Source organism: Myotis yumanensis, unplaced genomic scaffold (genome assembly GCF_028538775.1).
Source record: "Myotis yumanensis isolate MYYU_CA2020_CCGP unplaced genomic scaffold, mMyoYum1.0.hap1 SCAF_10, whole genome shotgun sequence".
NCBI lineage: Eukaryota > Metazoa > Chordata > Mammalia > Chiroptera > Vespertilionidae > Myotis > Myotis yumanensis.
In genome coordinates this window covers 42289131-42311679 of record NW_027223761.1, presented here as the reverse complement: position 1 = coordinate 42311679, position 22549 = coordinate 42289131, and the positions used below count along the sequence as shown (strand labels likewise).

At 48.6% G+C, this 22549-nt stretch overlaps 2 protein-coding genes and 1 pseudogene across 14 annotated transcripts in view; 1 reads left to right on the top strand and 2 right to left on the bottom strand.

Moving 5' to 3' along the window:
- Positions 1–2491, bottom strand: part of NUP98 (nucleoporin 98 and 96 precursor) — a 110306-nt gene extending 107815 nt beyond the window's left edge. For 6 of the 7 annotated variants that reach the window (XM_070425499.1, XM_070425504.1, XM_070425505.1 and 3 more), the window contains exon 1: positions 2358–2491. The gene's annotated coding sequence lies outside the window, so the exon portion shown is untranslated. Of the gene's footprint in view, positions 1–2118; positions 2135–2357 lie in introns of those variants that run through there. The other variant, XM_070425500.1, reaches the window with a different exon arrangement.
- A 395-nt stretch (positions 2492–2886) lies between these two features.
- Positions 2887–22280, top strand: PGAP2 (post-GPI attachment to proteins 2). 7 transcript variants are annotated; one of them, XM_070425492.1, is made up of 8 exons: positions 2892–2951; positions 5998–6161; positions 7655–7675; positions 15505–15689; positions 19987–20239; positions 20384–20478; positions 21081–21189; positions 21373–22280. In XM_070425492.1, exons 2-8 carry the CDS (start codon positions 6065–6067, stop codon positions 21501–21503), a joined length of 891 nt encoding a protein of 296 aa, XP_070281593.1. In that variant the 5' UTR covers positions 2892–2951; positions 5998–6064; the 3' UTR covers positions 21504–22280. The 7 variants fall into 7 exon arrangements, with proteins under 7 accessions (XP_070281599.1, XP_070281596.1, XP_070281593.1 ...); XM_070425495.1 differs by lacking the exons at positions 5998–6161; positions 15505–15689 and adding an exon at positions 10969–11143 and having other exon boundaries at positions 2888–2951; XM_070425496.1 differs by lacking the exons at positions 2892–2951; positions 15505–15689 and adding an exon at positions 10969–11143 and having other exon boundaries at positions 6110–6161.
- Positions 6470–6642, bottom strand: LOC139019157 (U2 spliceosomal RNA; annotated as a pseudogene).
- Positions 22281–22549: the final 269 nt, after the last annotated feature.

The window sequence follows — 22549 nt, the reverse complement described above, 5'->3', positions numbered from 1 at the left end:
ATCTCTGATTTTCTTAGTCCTCTAACCTTTCAACAAATTCCATAATTACAGATGTGCTCTTTATTAGAAATTAAACCCCTTACTTCATAGGTTAACTGCCACCATAAAAATAGTATTGCAATAAAATAACCAATTCTTTTTCCTCTAAGCTGTGAATGTGATTTCCTGAACACACTACTTGCTCTTAGCTATCTAAGAGCTAGTGGATATAAATAAAATCAGGTACCAAAGTACCATGTAACATGAATGTTATGAGTCCTCTTATCTGGGCCCCCTATTTCAGGAGCACACAAATACCCAGCCTCTTTATAGACTACTAAAGGGCAGGTGCACGAAATTTGTACATGGGTAGGGTCCCTAGGCCCGGCCAGTGATCAGAGCTGATCTGTGGGGTGACTGGTGGGGCAATTGGGGGAGGGGGAACGCCCGCTGGCACCCGCCTTGGCTGGCCTGCGGCCTGTGGACTGGAGGCAGCTCCTGTGTTGTGTCTGCCTCCTGGTGGTCAGTGCCCATCATAGGGAGGGGTCGTTCCACTGTTCAGTCAATTTGCATATTAGGGTTTTATTAAATAGGATTTTTAGGTTTAATTCCTCCATATATTTATTCATTTAAGCAAACACACTTACTGAGAGCCTACTATGTGCCAAACAACCCGAATACAAAGGTAAGACAAAAATATTTACCACAGACTAATAAAAAGACAAACAGCTAAAACACAAAATTATTTGTGCTATAAATAGAAGTCTCAAATAGTGTTAATGGAAGCTTGCACCAGAGAGGATGCCAGGTAAGACTTCCCAGAAGAGGGTGATGCTTGGACTGAGAAAATATCACAGAAAATATACCCTGTTCATATCTTAGTATTTAGACTACAGATCTCTTCAGCTCTTATACTAGTATACTACTCTTTTTCAGTTTTGTTGTCATCTAAACAGGAGTGAAGATCTTACTGATATATAGCGATGACTTGCTTTTATCAAAAAATTTTAACTGACTTTTTACAGAGAAGGGAGGGAGGACGGGGAGAGAGAGAGGAGACAGATTCATGAACCCACCACCTTTTGGTGTACAGGGCGACACTCCAACTGAGCATCACCAGCCAGGGCACATCAAATCCTAGTGAAGAGTCAAAAAATAATTCTACCAATGTATTTCCTAGTCCCTCCATCCTATCCAACTTTTGTTTTTGTTTTTTAAATATCCTAACTTCTTCCACCAAGTAAACATACCCTCTGTCACCCAGTTAACAAGGGTTTCTTAATTTATAAGGCTGCCACAGGGAATGCTTCAATTTATTTCTCAAAAGTTACATTTTCTCACCTTCTTCAACTACAAAACTTTGACTCTGCACGAGAAGCCATGAGTTCCAAGGTAAAATGATTGCTGCCTACGTTTCTAAGTCTCACCTATATTTTCTGCTTTCTATTCCAACACTGCTGTCGGTTAGTGGACTCTTTCTTCTGAGTCCCCAGGAGAATAAAAATCTCAGATTTGGAACAAGAAACCAGCCAATGACTTGCGGTCTTGCCAATTTGTTTTACAGTACATAACATTACTGACATTCTTTAACCAACTTTTAAGCTTAGGTCTCGTGGTCTAGGTGAGGCTACCATTAGTAAACACATTTCTAGACTGAGTCATCTGGCACTGGCTACTCCTGTCCCTTCTCTGGGCCTGGGCTTCTCCGGCTAGACACCCTGCTCCTGACCTAGGGCAGACTGGCTTAACTACCAAGGTCCTCATGGCTATACACTATATAGTACATAGTAATCTAGAAACCCCATCTTTCCAATTAGCTTTACATGAAACACGTGGGAGACCAGAAAATAACCTTTTACTCCACCAACCTGACCTTAACTCTCAGATGTTTCAAACAGCGAACAAACGCTTGATCCACCCACCTTAACCCTGGAACTGCACATTTCCCAGTAGGAGAGGCCAAGGCAAATACAGCCCATCCCACTCGAGGGTCAAGGGAAGTGCGGCGAGACCACCATATTCAGGGATTTAAAGGAGCTGCCACCGCAAATGAAACGAGACCCTATTCATTGGCCCGGCCCACCTCGTCATCGCCGGGCAAATGAATAAATACAACCGGATAGATGGACGCTCCCTCACCGTAGGCTGCGATGGGAGCCCCCGGCCCCGACCCCACCGACAGCCATTCTCTCCCAGTTCCGTCAGAGCCGGCCTCGGGGCCGCAGGCTCGCGGGGCCGCCCCCTCCCTCGGGACAGCGGTGCGCGCGGGGCCCGAGACTTGGGCGCGGAGAGGGCCTGGGAAGCCCCGCACACCGCCCGCCCAGAGGAGAGGAGGAGCCTGCAGTCCCGAGCCGCCGCCACCCCGGCCCCCGGCCTACCTCGGCGCGGTGGGGGAGGGGAAGTGCCAGGAGTCAAGGCCTCGGCCCGTTCGCCACCCGCCGCTCAGGGAGCAGCGCGCGGCCGCCTCGAAACCGTCGCCGCCGCCACCAGCTCCGACACAGACGGCCGCTTCGGGGGCAGCGCGCAGAGGGCCCGACTGCGTCACACGCCGCCCGCCGTCAGAGGTTCGCTCCGGGCGCTCCGCCCTCGCCGCCTGCGCATTGGCAGCCGCCGACGCCACTCTAGGCCCACCCTATGACTCATTGGGCAACGAGGCTTTTGAAACTGAACGTGAGGGCGGTCTTCGGGAGAAGGGGCGAGGAGGAAGAGGAGGGACTTAGGGAACGAGGGGGAGGAAAGGGAAGGGATGGTGGGAGGGACTTGGAGTCCCGCCTCTCGCCGCCCGCGGTTGGCTGGAAGGGAGTCGTGATGTCACACAGGGCCCCTCGAAGTGGGCTGGTGAGTGGCTACATTGGACGGGGTGTGGGAGAAGAATGGTGACGTCATACAGAGGCTCCGCCCCCTTCCGGAGAGCGGGGAGACCCGGCTGCTGAAGCTCGGGCCAATCAGAGGGAAGGCTACTGGATGGCATGGTAACTATTCTACCCTCACCTTACCCCAGTCCGTGGGCGGTGAAGGGAAGGCTTCCCCTTGGTACCTCCCCTCGCTTCCTGGCCCAACCACGTTCGGAGCTAGAGGACCCCCCGGGGAGGTCTGTCCGTGTAGCTTGCCTGCAGCTGCTGGGAGGCCTCAAAACCTGGCCTCCTTGTCTCCTGACCCCTGCCAGCCCCAGCACTACCTTTCTTTCCCTCTCTGAATCCCTAGAATAGACATGAGCTCAGAGATGCCCTAGGGACTGGCTCAGAATAGGACTTCTTTTCCATTTGTCCTTTAGGAACCCCTGGTTCAAATGTTCCCGCCTTCTCTGGGATCCATTTGCTGATCTGTCAGAAAGTTGGGTTAATGTTTGGGCAGGCCTCGGTCACATTGTATCCTATTACATCCCTGTCTTATGTGCCTGGGCTTTTGGAGGGCAGAGCTGCATTTTCTTCATCTTGGTGTTAAAAAACAAAATTCAACTGAGTAAATCTGAAAATCTAAGTAACTTTATAAAGCGATTCATGAATTGGGCAGCATCCCTCTAGCAACTGGAAGGGCACTCTGAGGGGTTGTACAAAATGGAAGGATTTTATAGGAGGAAGGGCGAGTAAAGGAAGCTATTAGCAAAAGACATCTTTTCTTTAGGGGAGGAGAAGAGGAAGGTTTTTTTATTATGTAACTGTTTCTTCCTATGGAGGATGGAGAGAGCCTATGTGACAGATTACCTTACTAGTGCTTGACCAGAAAGTTTCATACCGGTTGATTAAGATTATGTTTCCGGGAGAGGTTGAAAGTACAAGTAGATCAGGTATTAAATCTAGGTTTGGTATGGGCTTTAGGCTGAGTGATGCCATTTTGGGCCTATGCTTTTTTCTTTTTTTTCTCTTTAAAATTGGTGTTCCTTCCCCCAGGCCTAGCTTGGAGCAGAAGCCTGACATTACAAAGGGAGGGTTGTACAAACTAGATCTCATGACTGAGAGCCCCAAACAAAATAGGGGTTGCTCAGAAAGCCTCTTAGGATTACCACTCCACCACCATCTCTTCCTGGGACATCAATGCAAAATTGATTTGAAATGGGCTGTGCCCAAAAGTAAAACAATGGAATTTGCAAAGGACTGGACTGGGCACATGTTTGGCTCTTAGAAGCACTAAGTAAATGTTTATTTCCTTCCTCTTTTACTATAACTTGATAGTGAAGGGTGATGCTTGTAAATAGCATATAATTAGGTTTTTAACTGGAGCATTTACTTCTTTGCAGTTAATTTATTGGTAGATTCAGTAATTTTATCTAATATTTTATACTTTCTACTTATCCTTCCTGTTCTGTTTCTGTCTCTCCTTTACTAGTATTCTATTATTTTTTGTAGTAATAACTGCCATTTATTGAGGCCCAGCTCTTTGCCAGATCTTTTTAAAAATTGAGATATAATTCACACGAGAAATTATATAATTCATATGTGATTCAAATTTACCCATTTAAAGTGTACTACAATCCAGAGGTTTTTGGTATATTCATAAGGTTGTGCAACTATCACCACTATCTAATTTCAGAACATTCTCATAACCCCAAATAGAAACCCATGCTCTGGCCGGGTAGCTCAGTTGGTTAGAGCATTGTCCAAATATGCTAGAGTTTTAGGTTCTGTCCCTGATCAGGGCACATACAAAAATCAATCAATGAATGCATAAATAAGTGGAACAATAAATCAATATTTCTCTCCCCCTTCCTCTCTCTCTAAAATCCAGATCAATTAGCAGTCATTCTCTCTTTCTTTTACATTCTCACCAGAGGATATTGTTCCATTGATTTTTAGAGAGAGAGGGAAAGACAGAGAGAAATATTGATGTGAGAGAAACACATCCATTGGTTGCCTTTTGCACACTCCCCAACCGGGGCCTGGGCCAAGGAGGAGCCTGAACCAAGGTACATGTCCTTGACCAGAATCCAACCTTGGACCCTTGGGTCTGCAGGCCAACTGCTCTATCCACTGAGCAAGACCTAGGGCAGCAGTCATTCTCCATCTCTCCCCCCCCCCCCCCCCCCAGCCCCTGGCAACTACTAATCTACTTTGTTTCAATGAATTTGCCTGTTCTGGACATTTCATATAAATGGAGTTATATAATATGGCCTTTGTGTCTGACTTCTTTTACTAGCAAAATGTTTTTAAGGTTAATTTGTGTTGTAGCATGGATCAGTTTCATTTCTTTTCAGGGTCAAATAATATTCCATTTTATAGATATATTTTGTTTATACATTCATGAGTTGAATGACTTCTGAGTTGTTTCCATTTTGTAGCTACTAAGAATGATACTGCTATGAACATTCATGTACAAGTCATTTATGGACATATGTTTTCAATTCTTTTGTATTTATACTTTTATACCTTGGAGTAAATTGTAGGGTCATATGGTAACTATGTTTAACATTTTGAGGAACTGTCAAACTGTTTTACAAAGTGACTATACCATTTTACCTTCCCATCAGCATTATATGAGGGTTCCAATTTTTCCACATCATTTCTAACACTTGTTATTTTCCTTTTTAAAAAAAATTATAGCCCTAGCCAGTTTGGCTCAGTGGATAGAGCGTTGGCCTGTGGACTGAAGGGTCCTGTGTTCGATTCTGGTCAAGGGCACATGCCTGGGTTGCGGGGCTCAATCCCCGATGGGGGGCATGCAGGAGGCAGCCAATCAATGATTCTCTCTCATCATTGTTGTTTCTATCTCTTTCTTCCTCTCCATTTCTGAAATCAATAAAAATATTTTTTTTTAATTATAACTATCCTTGGGGGTGTGAAGTATCATCTCATGGTCCTTTTCATGTACATTTCCCTAATAACTAATGATGATGACTATCATTTTATGTGTTTGTTGGCCATTAAAATCTCCTTTCCTGCATTCTTTTGGATTATTTTGTTTTTCCTCCTGTGCCAATTTAGAAATAAAATTTATCTTTTTCTATTATTTTATCGGTCTCCTAGAAATTACCACATGAATTTCTAAATTACCAAAGTGTCATGCTAATCACTACCTTTACAGGAAGAGTAGAGTTTGCTGAGATGGAGGAAAAGAAGCATTCCAAGCCAGATGAACAGGGAGAATAAAGATGTGGGACCAGGAAAGAGCTCAAGACAGGGAACAAGGGCCAGAAGCAGGCATCTGTAGGTTGGAGTTAAACAAAGAGGATGACCCGAAGCCCAAAGGTAGAAAACCTAAATGCAGTTTTTGAAACTAAATGGAAGTGGTCTTTTAGTAAAGTTTTATTAATTGTTCACTTGCCCTGGGACCTTAAAGGAGAAGGTGGGCAGAATTCAAAGTCAAGAAAAGTAGTTTTGAGAATAAGACATCTTTCCTCCAGGAGTGGGGCCGAGATATCTCTGGGTTCCCCACCATTGGCCAACCCAGGGCTTGCCACAGAGCAGGCCTAGACTGAGTGAATGAACAAGAGTGAATGCATGAACTAAGCTCTGGCAAGTTAATAAAAATTGGGGTCTCTGTTTCCCCATTTGCAAAGTGGTGACTTTTTTTCTTTTTACTGCAATAACGGACCGATGCACCAAGATGGATGGAGAAAGCTCCTATTCCATCTTCCTGCTCCAAAAATCCATGTAATATATTGTCCAGATAGTAAATTGATAAGAACAGATACTATACTTGATCTTAGCCAAAAGGCTGAGAAGTGATGCGAAGTGATCTTGCTACCTTGTAGGATATAGTGATTAAAAGATCTCATGTGCCAGTCTAAAATCCGGGTTCAGACATTTACTAGCTGTGTGAGTAGGTAACTTTACCTTCTGTTTTCCATGGATAAAATGAGTATATTAATAGTATCTATCTCATAGAGTTTTTAATGAGGATTAAATATGATAACATAAAAAGCAGAAAAGTGCCTGGGACACAGGGGACTCAAAGTGTGCTAATTATTACTGTGGGGATTAAATGGGGGGAAATGGGGCCCTGGCCGATTGCTCAGTTGGTTAGGGTGTCATCCAGATACATCAAGGTTGTGGGTTAAAACCAGTCAGGGCACACACATACAAGAAGAAGCAATCAATGAATGTATAAATAAGTGGAACAACAAAACTCGATGTATCGCTCTCTCTAAAATCAATTTTTAAAAATTAATGAGTGGGGGGAAATGTGATGGTGGTGTGTAGCTTAGAGGTTCTCCAACCCCTGTCAGTGTTCTGACAAAACAGGCATTGCACTTGCAGGAAGGATTACTGGTCCCTTCATCCTTTTCCCTATTGGGGTAGGATGATATTTGCAAAGGGAGCCAGGAATGTCCCTCAAGTTTCTTTATGGGCCAGTCAGCGTGGGGAGGGAACACTTGGGGCCGCCGGTATCTGGTGATCAACCCTTTCATCGTGGGGAGAAACCAGGGCTGGGGCTGGAGATCCTCTGGGCTTTGTCTGACAGGGCAGAGCGCCCTCTCTTGATCAAAGGCGGGAATAGATCTGGCCCAGAGTTGCTGGGGAGGGCCTCACTGGATTTCATTACTTGTCAGGTGCCCTTCTCTTTGCTGAAATTCCCCAAATCGGCTCTGGGTAACAAAGTTTGGGACCAAGGATGGGATAAAACTGGTTTACTGTTTTAGAAGGGTGAGGCTGGATAATTCGGCCGAGAAGGAGAGACTGGGGTCAAGAAATGAGAGAATTCGGGGCTTTGCTGAATTAATCTTCTGTTCTTTCAACAGGTGATGGAACGCAGCGGAGAGGTAAGGTAACTAGGCGGCTTATCCAACGGGTCAAACCCGTTGTACAGGGCTCTTCCGGTTGTCCCCACGCATCCGGAATTAGTGGAACCGATGAGGGCTAGAGAGGCTTGGCTTGAGGGGACACCGGATTGAGGAGAAGAGCCCAGGGCCTGGGTCTGCAGAAGCGGGGAGGAGCCAGCAGAGGATCTGGGCGCAGTTTCCTTCCCAAGTTCCGCCCCAAGCGCGCCGGCCCCGCCCCCGCCGTCCCACTCCCCTCCCCGCCGCTTCCCCCCTCCCCGCCACTCCTCCCCTCCACCCTCCACCCCCCACCCCCGCCTCCCGGCCGGGCCTGGGCTACCCTCCGGGTCCCCAGACCCCTCCGCTCCTGGCCTGCGCTAGCGCGGTCTGCTCGCAACCGCAGCCTTGGTGAGTATGGGGATGGGTGTGCTGGACCGCTGGGCAGCCCCAGTTGGGGGAGCTGGGCCACGTGGTCCAGCCTCCACAGGGCCCGTCCCTAACTCGGAGTCCTGGTCCCTACGCAGGAACTGCTGCTGTCCTACCTTGCTGAGCTGACCCCTTTCCCCTATCTGGGGCTGGGTCTGCAGAGGCTGAGCTCTCCCTTCTTAACACCACATGGACTCCTGCTCCGCATTCCTCCATAGGTGCCTGGAAATGCTTGTGTTGCGACCTGGCCGGTGGCTCAGTGGTTAGAGCATGGGCCCGCGGACTGAAAGGTCTGGGTTAGATTCCGGTGGGCTGGTCAAGGGCAAGGGCACTACCTCAGTTGCAGGTTCTATCCCTGGCCCCTATGCAGGAAGCAACGTCTCATTGATTTTTTCTTTCTTTCTAAGAATCAATGGAAAATATATCCTCAGGCGAGGATTAACAACAACAAAAATACACAAAACAAGCAGGTGTTGGAGGGGAGGAGGGTTTGGAATCCAATACGTATATTAGTTTCAAATCTCAGCTGACATTTATTAGCATGTGCTCTTGAGTAAATGTTTTTAGCCTCCCTGAGCCTTTCCTCTTCTGTAAAATGGAAATAAATACCGGCCATAGTGCCTACCTCATAGAATTATAGTGAGGATTTAAAGAAACTATATGTAGTGCCTAGATTCAGAAGGCATCTAGTAACTGTGGATTAGGACCGGAAGCTGAGAAGATCTTTAGAGACCCTTGAGATGAGGTAGGGGTACTCCTATGAAAGCTGTTTTCAACTAAGTAATACCTACAAGGAAGTTAGAGCTAACTGGGACTGAACAGCTGACCTTCAAGTAGTGAGCTTCCTGTTCTGGAGGAGTTGAATGTCCAAGTTGAAATGGTCTTATCTAAACACATGATCCCCATGTTTAACAACTGTGGAAATAGGCCCAGAATGGTTAGGTGATGTGCCCAAGGTCACACAGCTAAGAAGGAGGCCATGCATATCTTGAAGATGTGGAACAGCCTGTTCTTACAACTTCCTTATCACCCCCTGCTTTGAGCAGTAACTTTCATAACTTTTCATTCCTTGAGAATCTGGTGTTCAGTTTGGGGACCCCATGGTTCCTGAGGGATCTGTAGCAACTGGCTTCGGGAAGGGATTTTAGGAGGGACTACTGCTATAAGCACAGAATCTGAATTTGGTCTGGGAGGGGAAGGTGTTCCCTCTCCAGAGCCTTGAGAGAACTCATCCATTTGGATGATCCAAGGAATTTGTTTGATTGGAGAGACTCACCAGAGCCACTTCCTACTCCCCTGAGAGACCCTGGGCCCCTAAAGGAAGAAAGGAATTTGAGCCGAACCGGTTTGGCTCAGTGGATAGAGCAACGGCCTGCGGACTGAAGGGTCCCAGGTTCAATTCTGGTCAAAGGCATGTACCTTGGTTATGGGCACATCCCCAGTAAGGGGCGTGCAGGAGGCAGCTGATCGATCTCTCTCATTGATGTTTCTAACTCTCTATCCCTCTCCCTTCTTCTCTGTAAAAAATCAATAAAATATATTTTAAAAAAGAAAGAAAGAAAGGAGTTTGAGCAATTGGGATAGGCTGCCTGACAGGTCCTACCAGAGAGGTGGGCGGAGAAGATAGATGACAATGTGGAGGCATATTTTCCTGGCTGGTTCCGGAAGGCCAGGAGGCCAGCCTATGGCAGTCGGGTTCTTCCGGAGGGTGGAACTAGAAGGGAGAGTCCTGTGGGTGGAGCCCAGAAGAGTTGGGACTTCATCTGGTGAGGCCCTTGAGTCCAGAAGAGTAAGTTATCTATGTATCTGGAACCAGCCCTAGTTTGGCAACAAGAAGCCTAAGTGGTGAGGATGGCTTTCCCTCCGGCTTAGCATATTGCTTTGAGGAAGGGCCTTCTCTCTGTGTCTTGGTTTCTCTGTCTTTACAATGGGAACAGGGATGACTGACTCATCTATATAGGGTTTGGTTTTTACCTTTCTGCCCAGATTTCTGACCCAAGAGGTAGGGGGTCAATGAAGACCAGAGTTGCAGTTTGTGACCCTGTGACCCTGAACAGGTTCCTGCTCCTTCTCTTGGCCTCAACTTCTCCTTCTCTACACAGGGGGTTCTGGGCTAGGATTGCTGCTGTATATTTGGCTATTATAGTTCCTGACCTTAGTTAATCTCATCTGAGCGGGGAGTCACATTCCTCAGGAGCCCTTACCTACTATCCAGAGGGGTGGACAGGCCCCTGGGCACTGGCAAGCCTCCAGAAGCTGACTAGGCAGCTTTCTTCAGTCAACAGCAAGCCCATGTCAGCACCAGGCCTGATTCTGCAAAGCCTTTCACTCTTAGAGCATGTGAGGCAGCAGGCGGGGACAAGTAGGGAGCCGAAGTTCTGTTGGTTTCCATGGAGTCCTTGCTGCTGTGGATTGTGGTGCAGGCACACAGGGCACACAGAGCCTGGGAAGGGACTAAGGGTGCAGTGGGACCCTGGGCCAGTAGGTAAAGCAGTGAGAGCTGATGGGAGGCCCTGAAGCATGAAAGCTCAAGGACTTGGGGGGTAGAGATGGACCTTTCTGCCTGCTAGAAGGCTTATAGGATTGGTTCCTGAAATAAGAGAGACTAGTTAAACCAGTTCCTGTAGTCCTAGGCATAGGGAAGAGGAGGTCTTCCAATCTATTCACATTTCATTGCAGCACAGGTCTGCTTCACTGTCCTCTGAAATTGAGGGTAAACGTTCTCATGGGTTTCCAAGTCAGTCTTCCTCATCTAGGAGAGGAGCTGTCCAAGCTTGGGGGCTAGATGGCTTCCTTCTGGGAGAACTGAGCACGAGAGCTGACTTCACCTTGCTGCCTTGGGCCCTGACAGCATACCCCTCCATCCCCAGGTCTGACAAGATGTACCAGGTTCCACTGTCACTGGACCGGGATGGGACCCTGTTCCGGCTCCGCCTCACCATGGTGGCCCTGGGCACAGTCTGCTGTCCACTTATCGCCTTCCTCTTCTGCATCCTCTGGTCCCTGCTCTTCCACTTCAAGGAGACTACGGCTACACACTGTGGGGTAGGGATTGGGGGCACTGATACCTCATATTGGATTTATTTTGGATCCTGGTCCTTTTGTGACAGGATAAGCAGTGGGGTCCATCAAACATACTGGACTGCTGGGGGGATGCCTGCAAATTGAGGTCACAAGGATTAGTCTCCCTCTACCTTCATGGAGGTTGCTGGGGGCTGGGAGCTGAAGTTGGGCAGCTGCAGCAGAACCAAATCCTTCATAGAGGGGCAGATTCAGGAGACACAGAGTTCCTGGGGGGTGGAGAGAGAACAGGACCAGGCTAGAGGGCATTTGGAGCCTCTTAGTGTGGCACTGTGGGCTTGTGCCAGTTTCTATGGGAATGTGATTATGTATGTGTGTGTGTAACTGAAAGGGACATGACTATAATGGCTTTGAGTTGGGTATGTGTGTGGGAGAGACTGTATTTGTGCCTGTCTGGGTGGGGATCTGATTATGAGTCTGTGTTCCGGGGTAGGTCCCATGCCCTCTGAGGTTTCATAGACGGCCATGTACCCTCTGGACAGCAATATGGGACGGTGGGCCAGGAAGAAAAATGTGAGAATTCTTTCTCTATAGGAAATTGGAGTAAAGAGGGTGAGACCTGTGTTTACTTTTGTTATACTCCTAGTTTATCCACTAACTCTGTATATTACCTGAAACCACAATACTGAGCCTCCGTTTCCCCATGTCTACTAGTATAGAGCTCCGGGTAGAGGAAGAATAAGAAGGTGATTTATGAAATGTAAAGGGTGAGGAGCAGAAGGAAGAGGAGGAGAAGGAAATTGTCAGGGTGGAAGACAGAACAGGGGAGGAATTTACCTATGTGCTCTAAGTAGAAAAGAGGCAGGGCCTGGACATGGACTTTTTTTTTTTTTTAATATATTTTATTGGTTTTTTACAGAGAGGAAGGGAGGGGGATAGAGAGTTAGAAACATCGATGAGAGAGAAACATCAATCAGCTGCCTCCTGCACACCCCCTACTAGGGATATGCCCACAATCAAGGTATATGCCCTTGACCGGAATCGAACCTGGGACCCTTCAGTCCGCAGGCCGACACTCTATCCACTGAGCCACACTCGTTAGGGCTGGACATGGACTTCTGCATTAGCCTCAGCAAGAGCTCTGAAGACTTCCAGTCCTATAAAGAGCATTTGCTCTAGAAAAAGGGCTGTAACTAGCAGTGGAGTCTGGCTGGGGGTAGAGGTGGGGCACTTCTTTTGTTCATAGGACTTGAAGTTTTTTTTTTGTTTTTGTTTTTTTTAATATATTTTATTGATTTTTTACAGAGAGGAAAGGAGAGAGATAGAGAGTTAGAAACATCGATGAGAGAGAAACATCGATCAGCTGCCTCCTGCACATCTCCTACGGGGGATGTGCCCGCAACCCAGGTACATGCCCTTGACCGGAATCGAACCCGGGACCTTTCAGTCCGCAGGCCGACGCTCTATCCACTGAGCCAAACCGGTTTTGGCGGGACTTGAAGTTTTCCCTCTTGATTTGTCAATGGGTAATCATGGGCCTTGAGCAATGGGTAGCCAGTCTGATAAAACTCAGGCTGGGAGCTATCAGAAAGAACAGAACTAGGAGAAAGAGGGTGACCAGGTGATCTAAGGGGGACCTAGTTCCAAGACCTAGTTCTCATCTTAGAAAAGATCCAAGACTACTTCTCATCTTAGATAATACACCAAATGTTTCTACTACCCTGGCCAACTCCTCTTCATTCTGCAACATCCTGCTGAGGTGTATCCTCCTCCAAAAAGCCTTCTTCAGCTTCCTTGGGGCAAACTTAACCACTCCCTCCTCTGGGTACCCACAGTACCCTGTATTCTCTCTCACACAGTTCTATCACCTTATATTTGTGTATCTTCCCCACCAGAATGCAAGCTCCTTGAAGGTGAGCACTACATCTGAATCAGTATTTGTTGAATAAGTGAATAAGACCCCCAGCCCAGTGCTCTGGGAAAAGGAAGGCATGGTATAATGCAGTCATAGTCCATATAGAAAGTCATAATATTTGTACAGCCTATGGAATTAAATGTAGGCTGTTTGCTCTGCCCTTCATGGCTGGCTCCGAGGGCTAATGGGAACAATAACCTCGGCATATCTGGCATATCTATGACCCATTCTTGGCATACTGGTTATGTAGCTAAATTATAGGTAGCTGTAGGAGGGGTAGTTCTGGTCCCTCTGGGCAGAAATAGGCCTAGCAACCCTGGGGGTATTATGTTCCCACTCCCTGGGATTACCATGTTGGATCTCCCTGGGGATTTTTGTATATCCTCTGAATTTTTCACCCTGAATTTCCAAGGCATGGCCAACCCTAGGAATGAAAGAAGTAACCTTAGTTGAACATATCTATAATTAGATGACTTTACTTCTGCTTGCACATCCCCAGTGATGCGGAGTTTTCTTCCTCCCCAGGCAGCCTATTCTGACGAGGCTTAGTAGCTAACAATTAGCAAGCTCGCTCTTGTGAATCTCTGCTTTGGGAGCCTTAGCGCTACTCTTTCCTCCTGGTTTCCAGCCAGCCCTGCAGAGATGGGAGTTCGTGAGCCTACTCTTAGGTAGCATAACTCTAGTTCCTTCAGGCACTGTTGGCCACTGTTCTCTCCATGCTAGGCCCTAATCTGGGCATAGGTCTTCCTATGGACTGGGCAGTACAGGCAAAAACAGGACTGTTTCTTTCCTATTATAGACTGTTAGGCCTCTCTTAATGCTGCCTGAGCTGCCAATAGCTGTTTCTGCATCTGTCCAGGCTGGATACTGATAGCTCATATTCAGGCCTGTCTAGATCTCTTTTGGATCATGAATCTATTGTCCTAAGATTAGCTCTCCAATGATGCCCAACAACATACTCATTCCTATTCCAACAAAAAATGGTGAAATCCTATTCTGTTTTCTACTTTTCCCTTTCTAGAAACCTACCTGTATTGCTAGACAAACTCCCCACCCCCATCCCTGGCAAGGAAGCTGTTGTGAGCTGACCTTAGCCACTATCTCTTCTTACCTTTTCAGAGTGTTCCAAAATTGATGATGTGGCCTTATTGGTCCTAGGAAGGTTGTCTGCCTGAGCAGGCGTGGAGATCTGGGAACTCTGTGGGCGGGAAGGCCGGCCCTGGGGAGCTGGGGGTGGGACCCTCTAGTCTTGAAACAGTCTCAGTCTGGCTAAAGCCCTCAACCCAAGCTCCGGACCCTTCAGCACCCAGTGTGAGTGTTGCTCAGTGAACCCCTCCCTCCCCCAGCCCTTCCCCTGTCCCAATTCCTGATGGTGAGCTAGACGAATGGACTGGGATTTCCTAATGGAGGGAGGTATGAGTCCCAAGGGGAGATTTGGTCTTGGGCATTTTAATACAAAATCATCTTTGTCTATCCCCCCCCCCCCCCCCGCCCCCCGTCTCCCTCCCGCTTCCCCTGGTCCCCGAAGGGAGCCTAGCTTGAGAGGTCATGGTGGTTGGGACAGTAGGGGGTAGAAAGGGAGTTCTTTGCCTAGAGGGAGAAGGGAGCAGAAGCAGCCCAGTTCTCTGGGTCTAGGTCTGTCCATCTGGGTGTGGTCCAACACAGCAGGCTCAAGCCAAGTAGAGAAGGTTTCCATGATCCTCAGATTCCTGTAATCCTTGAAGTGGGTGACATGGTCTTCTTAGAGAGAAAGGAGATAGAAGTCTGGGCCTCAGAGGGACCCTGGTATCTTGAGATCAGGGTATACTGCTGGCCTGAGGCTTGGATCATTCTGAGCCTGGGGGTGGGATGGCTGGTAGCCTGTGGTCCCATTGAAGTAGGTCTGGGGTACGCCCACTGTTCCTAGTTGAACATGGGTAAAGAGCTGGAATGTGGTCAGACAGGGTCAGTGGGAGGGTTTGGGCCAGTCTGAGCTAGGGTCCTTTTTCTAGGATCCTTGACCGGAAGAAAGCCTTGATTGGAGCCTTAAGCTGCCAGGTGGCAAGAGGCCTTAGTCCTAATGATTGATCCTGGCATAGTGCTGAGCCTCAGTCTCCCATTCTGTGGAATGGGAATAATAACCCTTCCACCTCTGACCCTTCTGAGTGGGTATGAAGGTAGTGAGAATGAGGTGGGCCATCAGAGCTTTCCTGTCCAGGCCACTAGGAGCCTCTATTTTCCAGACTCTTCAAGAGTGTCTGTATAGGATCAGTGTGCCAAGGGGATTCCTAAGAGCTGACCCTGTCTATCTCTGCTGCTCTTACCTCATCTCCCTCTGCACCTCCTTTTCTCCTGCACTATTTTTCTTTTTTCCTTATGTTCTTCTATTCTTTTGACTCTTTCTATACCCCGAGTAGCTCTGGAAAAGGCCTTACTTTCCCATGCCTAGGTATCCCACCAGGCCCTATGTTGTATCCCTTGCCCTGCCTAGGCACCAGTTCCTACAGGATGTTCTCTGCGGCCTCCCAGCCCTTGGACCCTGATGGGACCATCTTCCGGCTTCGCTTCACAGCCATGCTCTGGTGGCTCATCACTTTCCCTGCGTTCGGTTTCTTCTTCTGCATCATCTGGTCCCTGATGTTCCATTTTGAGTACACGGTGGCCACTGACTGTGGGGTGAGTGCCATGCTCCCCAGCACTGGGTCAGAGCCAGGTCGGGAGATGGAGATAAGGGCAAAATCAAAGAGTAGGCATGAAGGTGGAGGGTTAGAGAGAGGGGGAAGAGATAAAAGGATGGTGGGGGGCAAGTCAGAGTTGGGGAGGTTGGGGGGAGGGATTCAGAAAGTAGAGTCACAGTCCTCCAAGAGTAGAAGAGGATTGTAGGGAGTGCAAGGGAGCAAAGGGGAGAGGGTAAAGGGAAGGGAGTGGGAATAGGTAAGAGAGGTCATGAGAGGGAGAAGGAGAGTGAAGAAAGACCAGACTGGAAGGGAATCCAGGACTGAAGAAGTAAGATGAGGCCAGGAGCTAGGAGAAGTAACAGCTATAGCTCAGACTGGGGGCCTGACCTGAGAGGACCCCAGGCCCTGCTATGGGATATTCTAGCTTGGATTCTGTCTCTGGCCTCCCTGTGTCCACTCAGAGTTCTGCCAGCTAGAAATCTAGATGGACTTCCTGCCTCCAGGAGCAGTCCACCAGGCCTTTGTTGAGGACCCAGGAGTAGAGGTTCTGTGTCAGGGGCATTGAATTGAACATGGACTTGCCCTTAGCATTTCATTCATACAGGAGATAGTCCTAGACCCAGACAGTCACTGCATGGTGAGCTAGGACTCCTTTTGTGATAAAAGGGAAGACAGGGATAGCAGGGCCCAGAGGAAGCACATAACCTAGCTTGGTCATTGGGGAAGACTTCCTTCCTTGAGGGAGCATTGTTGCTGTGGGGTGAAGAAGAATCTTTGTGAATGCCAGGCTGAAACTTTTGGGGTGGGGGGTGGGGTTGATAACTTGATTTTATCCAGAAGGCAATGGGAAGCTTTGGAAAGATTTTAAACAGGAAAGGGGAAGGGAAAAAAGAAAGAAAAGAAAAGAAAACAAAAAACAAAAAACAGGAAAGGGACATGATCACTTTTGTGGTTTAGAAGACCAATCTGGCCCTAACCAGTTTGGCTCAGTGGATAGAGCGTCGGCCTGCTGACCGAAAGGTCCCGGGTTCGATTCCAGTCAAAGGCATGTACCTTGGTTGCGGGCATATCCCCAGTAGGGGGTGTGCAGGAGGCAGCTGATCAATGTTTCTCTCTCATCGATGTTTCTAACTCTCTATTTCCTCTCCCTTCTTCTCTGTAAAAAATCAATAAAATATATTTTTAAAAAAAGAAGACCAATCTGCCCCTGAAAGGATGGCAGGGGACAAGAGTAGGGAGACCAGTGAGAAGGCTAGTACAATAGCTCATGCTACTGGGGAGACGAGAGCTAAGATGGGGAATGTAAGGATAAACAGGAGGGATGGAGTTTAGAGAATAGAAAGTGGAAATAACAGGAGTGGGAGGTTTGTTTTTTTTAAATATATTTTATTAATTTTTTACAGAGAGGAAGGGAGAGGGGTAGAGAGTTAGAAACATCGATGGGAGAGAAATGTCGATCAGCTGCCTCCTGCACACCTCCCACTGGGGATGTGCCCGCAACCAAGGTACATGTCCTTGACTGGAATCGAACCTGGGACCCTTCAGTCCGCAGGCCAGCATTTTATCCACTGAGCCAAACCGGTTAGGGCAGGCGTGGAAGTTTTTAACCAGTTGGCAAGCGGCAGGGTGCAGTAAGGTAAATAGGAAAGTGATCCGTAATTTCAGGGAACTTTTATCTGAGGCCAAAAATATGAATCTCTAATGATAAAAAAAAACTGGCCCTGACCGGTTTGGCTCAGTGGATAGAGCGTCGGCCTGCGGACTGAAGGGTCCCGGGTTCGATTCCGGTCAAGGGCATGTACCTTGGTTGCGGACACATCCCCATTAGGAGGTGTGCAGGAGGCGGCTGATTGATGTTTCTCTCTCATCAATGTTTCTAACTCTCTATCCCTCTCCCTTCCTCTCTGTAAAAAATCAATAAAATATATTTTTTTTTAAAAAATGATAAAAACTGAGATGCTAAGACAGGGAATATTTTGGGCCGCCTCCCTTTATATCATGTGAATTTCTGCCCTGGTTCCCTGCCACAGATCAACTAAGCCATGTCCTCCAGACCAAAGGGTTTCTATTCTTGGGGAAAGGGCTTATCTTCCCATCTCTCAGTACCCTTAGCTCTGGGCTCATGGTGAGGTTGGAGGTGAACTGTGTACCTGGTTTCTGATAGCTCCTGATGTTGCTTGTTGCTGGCATAGTTGGTGAGTGGGAAAATTGTGTGCTTGGTGTATGCGAGTATCTGTACTTGATATTGTGCGTGTGTGTGTGTGTGTGTGTGTGTGTGAGAGAGAGAGAGAGAGAGAGAGAGAGAGAGAGAAGAGGCAATCCCTGCTCTTAGAACTCTGCCCTCATCCCTGGGTAGAGTTTGTGAGGACAGGATGGGCAGCCACAGGGCCCTAATTCTCTCTTCCTCCTGAGGCGTCTCCCGAACTCTGCCATCTCTACTCTTTACCTGTTTTCCAGCATTGGTTGGGGATGTGAGCCCTTAAATGCACTGGGCTCTTCCGTCCAAGCTTTAGAGGCTGGTCCTGTTCCTCTTAAATAGCTGAGATTGTGGCAGGAGTTTTCAGAATGAATATTCTAGGAAGTAAAGGCAACACTCCCAGAACCCTACTCAGAGGACCTACTCAGAGAGGCAGAAAAGTCAAATAAGGAGGCTTGGAGGTCTCAGAAGTGTCTGGTGAAGGACTCCCACCTCTCCCTCATACGCAGGCCATCTCATGATTAATAGTCACATAGTAGCTCACCACCTATTTGCAGGTTTTTCAGGGAAGTTTGTCATCAGAAAGCCATTCCTTGTACTAGGTACTGCAGATGCTTTGCATACATTATATTTAATATTCACAATCACTCTGTAAGATAGGTAGTAGTATCCCTATTTTGTCAATGAGGAAATTGAAGCTCAGAGAGGTGAAGTGGCTTGCTCAAGGTTATCCCACTAATAAAGGCAGAGCTGGGCTGCAGACCCAGGTTTGTATGTCTCTAAAGCCTCCCTGCTGCCCCTTCACTGAATACGCAGAGAATATCTGAGCCTGGTCTCAAGCTATGCTATCTCCAGCCCTGGCCTTGAGAGCAGCACCCTCTCTCTGAGAGCTTTGCCCTTAGTTTCCTCTGACAGTGCTGATGGGAATCTATCTTCTTTTCTGTGAAGCCTACGAAGCCTCTGGTTGGTGCTTCTCTAGATCCATCCCTGCCCTGTGAGCTGCCTCCATCATGCCTACCTGACTAGCTGCTTTGGAGACCCAGTCAGTGTTTCCATTGGGAAAAAGGAAGGGATCTTGCAGAACTCCATCTCTGAAGACTGGTCCCACCATAATCGCAGCAGGGTCATTCCCTCTCTAGGCTCTGGCACTGCTCTGGCCCTTATTGAAAGTCTTAAAAAAAGTCCATGAAAAGTGGGCAACAGACTGAGAGGTTCCAGAGTCCTGGAATCTTTTAGAAATGCAGATTTTTAGATTCCAGACCTTCTGCACTCTCACACAGTCCCCAGTGAGTTATATCCATATTAAAGTTTTAGAAGCAACTCCAGGCCCTCAAGTCCAAGAGAGCCTCCTCCTGGCTTTCTTGTCCCCATAGAAGCTACTGTTACTCATCTCCCACCCTCTTACCCTCCCATACAAGCAACACAGCAATCCTTGCAGCTGTGTATTATCTCCTCCTCCTTCCTCAACTTGAAAAACTTATGCTCCAATTCCTTACGAAATGAGGAAACCCATTTTTGAGAAAGATGGATGGGAGAGATGTACAAGATCAGGGTGACTACCACAGGTTAGGAGCATCACACTCTTAAACATGATCAAGGTGAGGGTTCCCTTCTGGGCAGCTCCCCCAGTATCTCACAGTACCTCTACCACTTAGGCACACCTGCCCAGAAAACAGTCAGGGGAACAGTTCAGTTGGGCAGTGAATCCAGCACTGTCCCAAGGAAGCTCAGATGGTCTCTGACCCATCCCTGTCGTGGGCCTGAATCTGGGGTCCTGGGTTCATGGAACCTCTCACAGGGCCTTCCGCTACTGGCTCAGAGAGTCTCTGAGCCTGTCTGCAGCTTTTCCTAGTCATGTGTAGGTTCCATGTGTAGGGAGATGGAGGTCACATATGCCCCTGGCTGGGGAGTGAGAACCAAGCACTTTGGGGAGCTGGGACCTGAAAAGGGAGGTCTCCAAGGAGAGCTCTGTGGGTACCTAAAGGAGGCCTTTCTGGTGCACAGCCTTCTGAGGGCGAGGTTGATTAGATGGAGAGAAGCATCTCCAGGTGGGTGGGTGTGGCAAGGGCCAGTGCCCACATGGGTCACAACTCTCTAGGTGCCCAATTACCTGCCTTCGGTGAGCTCTGCCATTGGTGGGGAGGTGCCCCAGCGCTACGTGTGGCGCTTCTGCATCGGCCTGCACTCGGCACCCCGCTTCATGGTGGCCTTCGCCTACTGGAACCACTACCTCAGCTGCACCTCCCCGTGTCCTAGCTACCAACTGCTTTGCCAGCTCAACTTCGGCCTCAACATCGTCGAGAACCTCGCGCTGCTTGTGCTCACCTATGTCTCCTCTTCCGAGGACTTCAGTGGGTGACCTGAGGAGGGAAGGAGAGTGGGGAAGGAAGGGTTCTGGGAGGGGATGCCCCTGCCCCTCCCTTACTCCGACTTTCAGATGTAGAGTCCAAGTGCTCCCTGCAATGAGCGCTCCCAACCCTCCTCTCTCCCTCCAGCTATCCACGAAAACGCTTTCATTGTGTTCATCGCAGCATCCCTCAGTCACATGCTCCTCACCTGTATTATCTGGCGGCTGACCAAGAAGCACACAGTAAGTCAGGAGGTATGGTCTACCCCTAAGGTAGACCTGGGGCTCCAGGTGCACAGAGGACAATCAAGGAGACCTGTCCTCTGAATGCGGCTAATGGTGAGGTGGGAACTGGAGTTCTAATTGGAATCTTGGCTGAGGCTGGGACTTGAGGATAAGGGGAGGGTAACTGGTCAGAATTGGGTCGTATGGGAGACTGGAGAAGAGACGAGATGGAGGCTCCAAATGGAGTAGAATGAGGGGCATGGGTTAGGAAGACGTGTCAGGGTCTGTGGTCTGTAATAATTACAATTGCACACCACTACCACCACCACCATCACACTTACACCTTTTTTCTTCCCAGTATCTGAGGTGTTGGGTTGGTTGGTTGACTCCAATTAACTTTCATATTCCCAAAGTGGGAGGGGCAGGGACACCACTGCTCCTTGGCCCCATTATACCCCAAATGCAGGGATGTCAACATGTCCATCATTCCTGCTGCCCCTGCCTGTGCCCCCTTCCATGACCAAGGTTGGGGAGACTGGTCCTTAGAGTTGGGGTTAACAGGAGAGGCCACCGACACATATCCAACAAGCTGCAGAGTGATCAGACAGCCTATCCTCTAGGATCAGAAGTCCTACAACTGGAAACAGCGGCTCTTCATCATCAACTTCTTCTCCTTCTTCACGGCGCTTGCTGTCTACTTTCGGCACAACATGTATTGTGAGGCTGGAGGTGAGGCCAGGCTAGGATCCTTACATGGTCACAGGACAATTGGGGTTCCTATAGTGTGCACTAACTATGGTGGTGTGCTCCCTGTGTAGTGGTGTAGTGGTGGTGATTTATCAAGAGGCCCCAGGTCAGGGGGAAGGTGGGGACAGGAGGCTCACCATGCCCTTCCTTGTGTCCTCAAAACAGTGTACACCATCTTTGCCATCCTGGAATACACTGTTGTCCTAACCAACATGGCATTCCACATGACAGCCTGGTGGGACTTCGGGAACAAGGAGCTTCTCATTACCTCCCTGCCTGAAGAAAAGCGATTCTAAACCCTTCTCTCCTGCAGAGGAGGCCCACTGCCCAGAAACTAGAAACGAGATAACCACTCTGGCCTTCCCTACCTCCTGTGTCCTCTCTGGGCCCTACCGAAGTGGGGGAGGGAAGAAGAAAGGAGGAAGGGCACAGGACATGGCTTTACCCACCCCATGTGAAGGTATAGGGACCTTCAAGCAGCATCAGCCTTACCTGAAAAGCCCCAAGAAGCTGAGGTGGCAGGAGAGCTCCATCTGGTGCTAAAAAAAAAGTCTTGAGGTTCGTAACCACCATCCGGTTCTTGGCCTTAAGATAGCCACCTCTCATTGAGGTCAGGGACCACTAAGCAATGGCTGCCACCTGAAAACCACAGCCATTGTCTTCCTGTGGTCATTCACTTGGCTCATGTCTCTAATAATGTATTCTGCACACCCTGCTAAGGCTGCCCAGATGGTCTAGTCCTGACTTCATCTCTGATGATGGGGGGTGGGCAGGCTGCATGATTTCCAAGGGCTCTGCCAGCCTGTGCTTCTGATATCACCTTGTGGAGGTGGTGATCTGTACCCGAAGGCTGACTGCTCCAGAAAAAGCACTGGCACAGTATGTTTCTCTTCCCTTCTGAAATCTCTGGCTTACAGACTCATCCTCCTTGGCAAAAGTGTGGGGTGGAAGGGCCAGAGGCAGATTCCAACCCCCACTGGTGCCCCTTCTCCAACCTCCGTACTATCCCAGGCTCTGAGCTCTTTTGATTGTGCATTTTATTTCAAAGGAAAATAAATTTTTTTTTGCCAACAGTCTGGGCTAGGCTTGCTTGTCTTTGGGCTTATCTCTTATGGAACTGAGGTGAGGGACAAGCTCCAAGGATGGAGGGAATAAATCCATGGCAGGCTGATTCCACATGGTGCCCCACTACCTCCTTAGGCCTAGAGTCTCCTATGGCTGATCTAAGCCCCAGTTTTGGTGAGAAGTATCCGAGCTATCCTTGTAATGACTCCAGGCCTGGAAGCTGAGATACCTGGGAGTCTTGGGTGGAGGTAAAGGCTTGAGTTCTCCCCCAACTGCT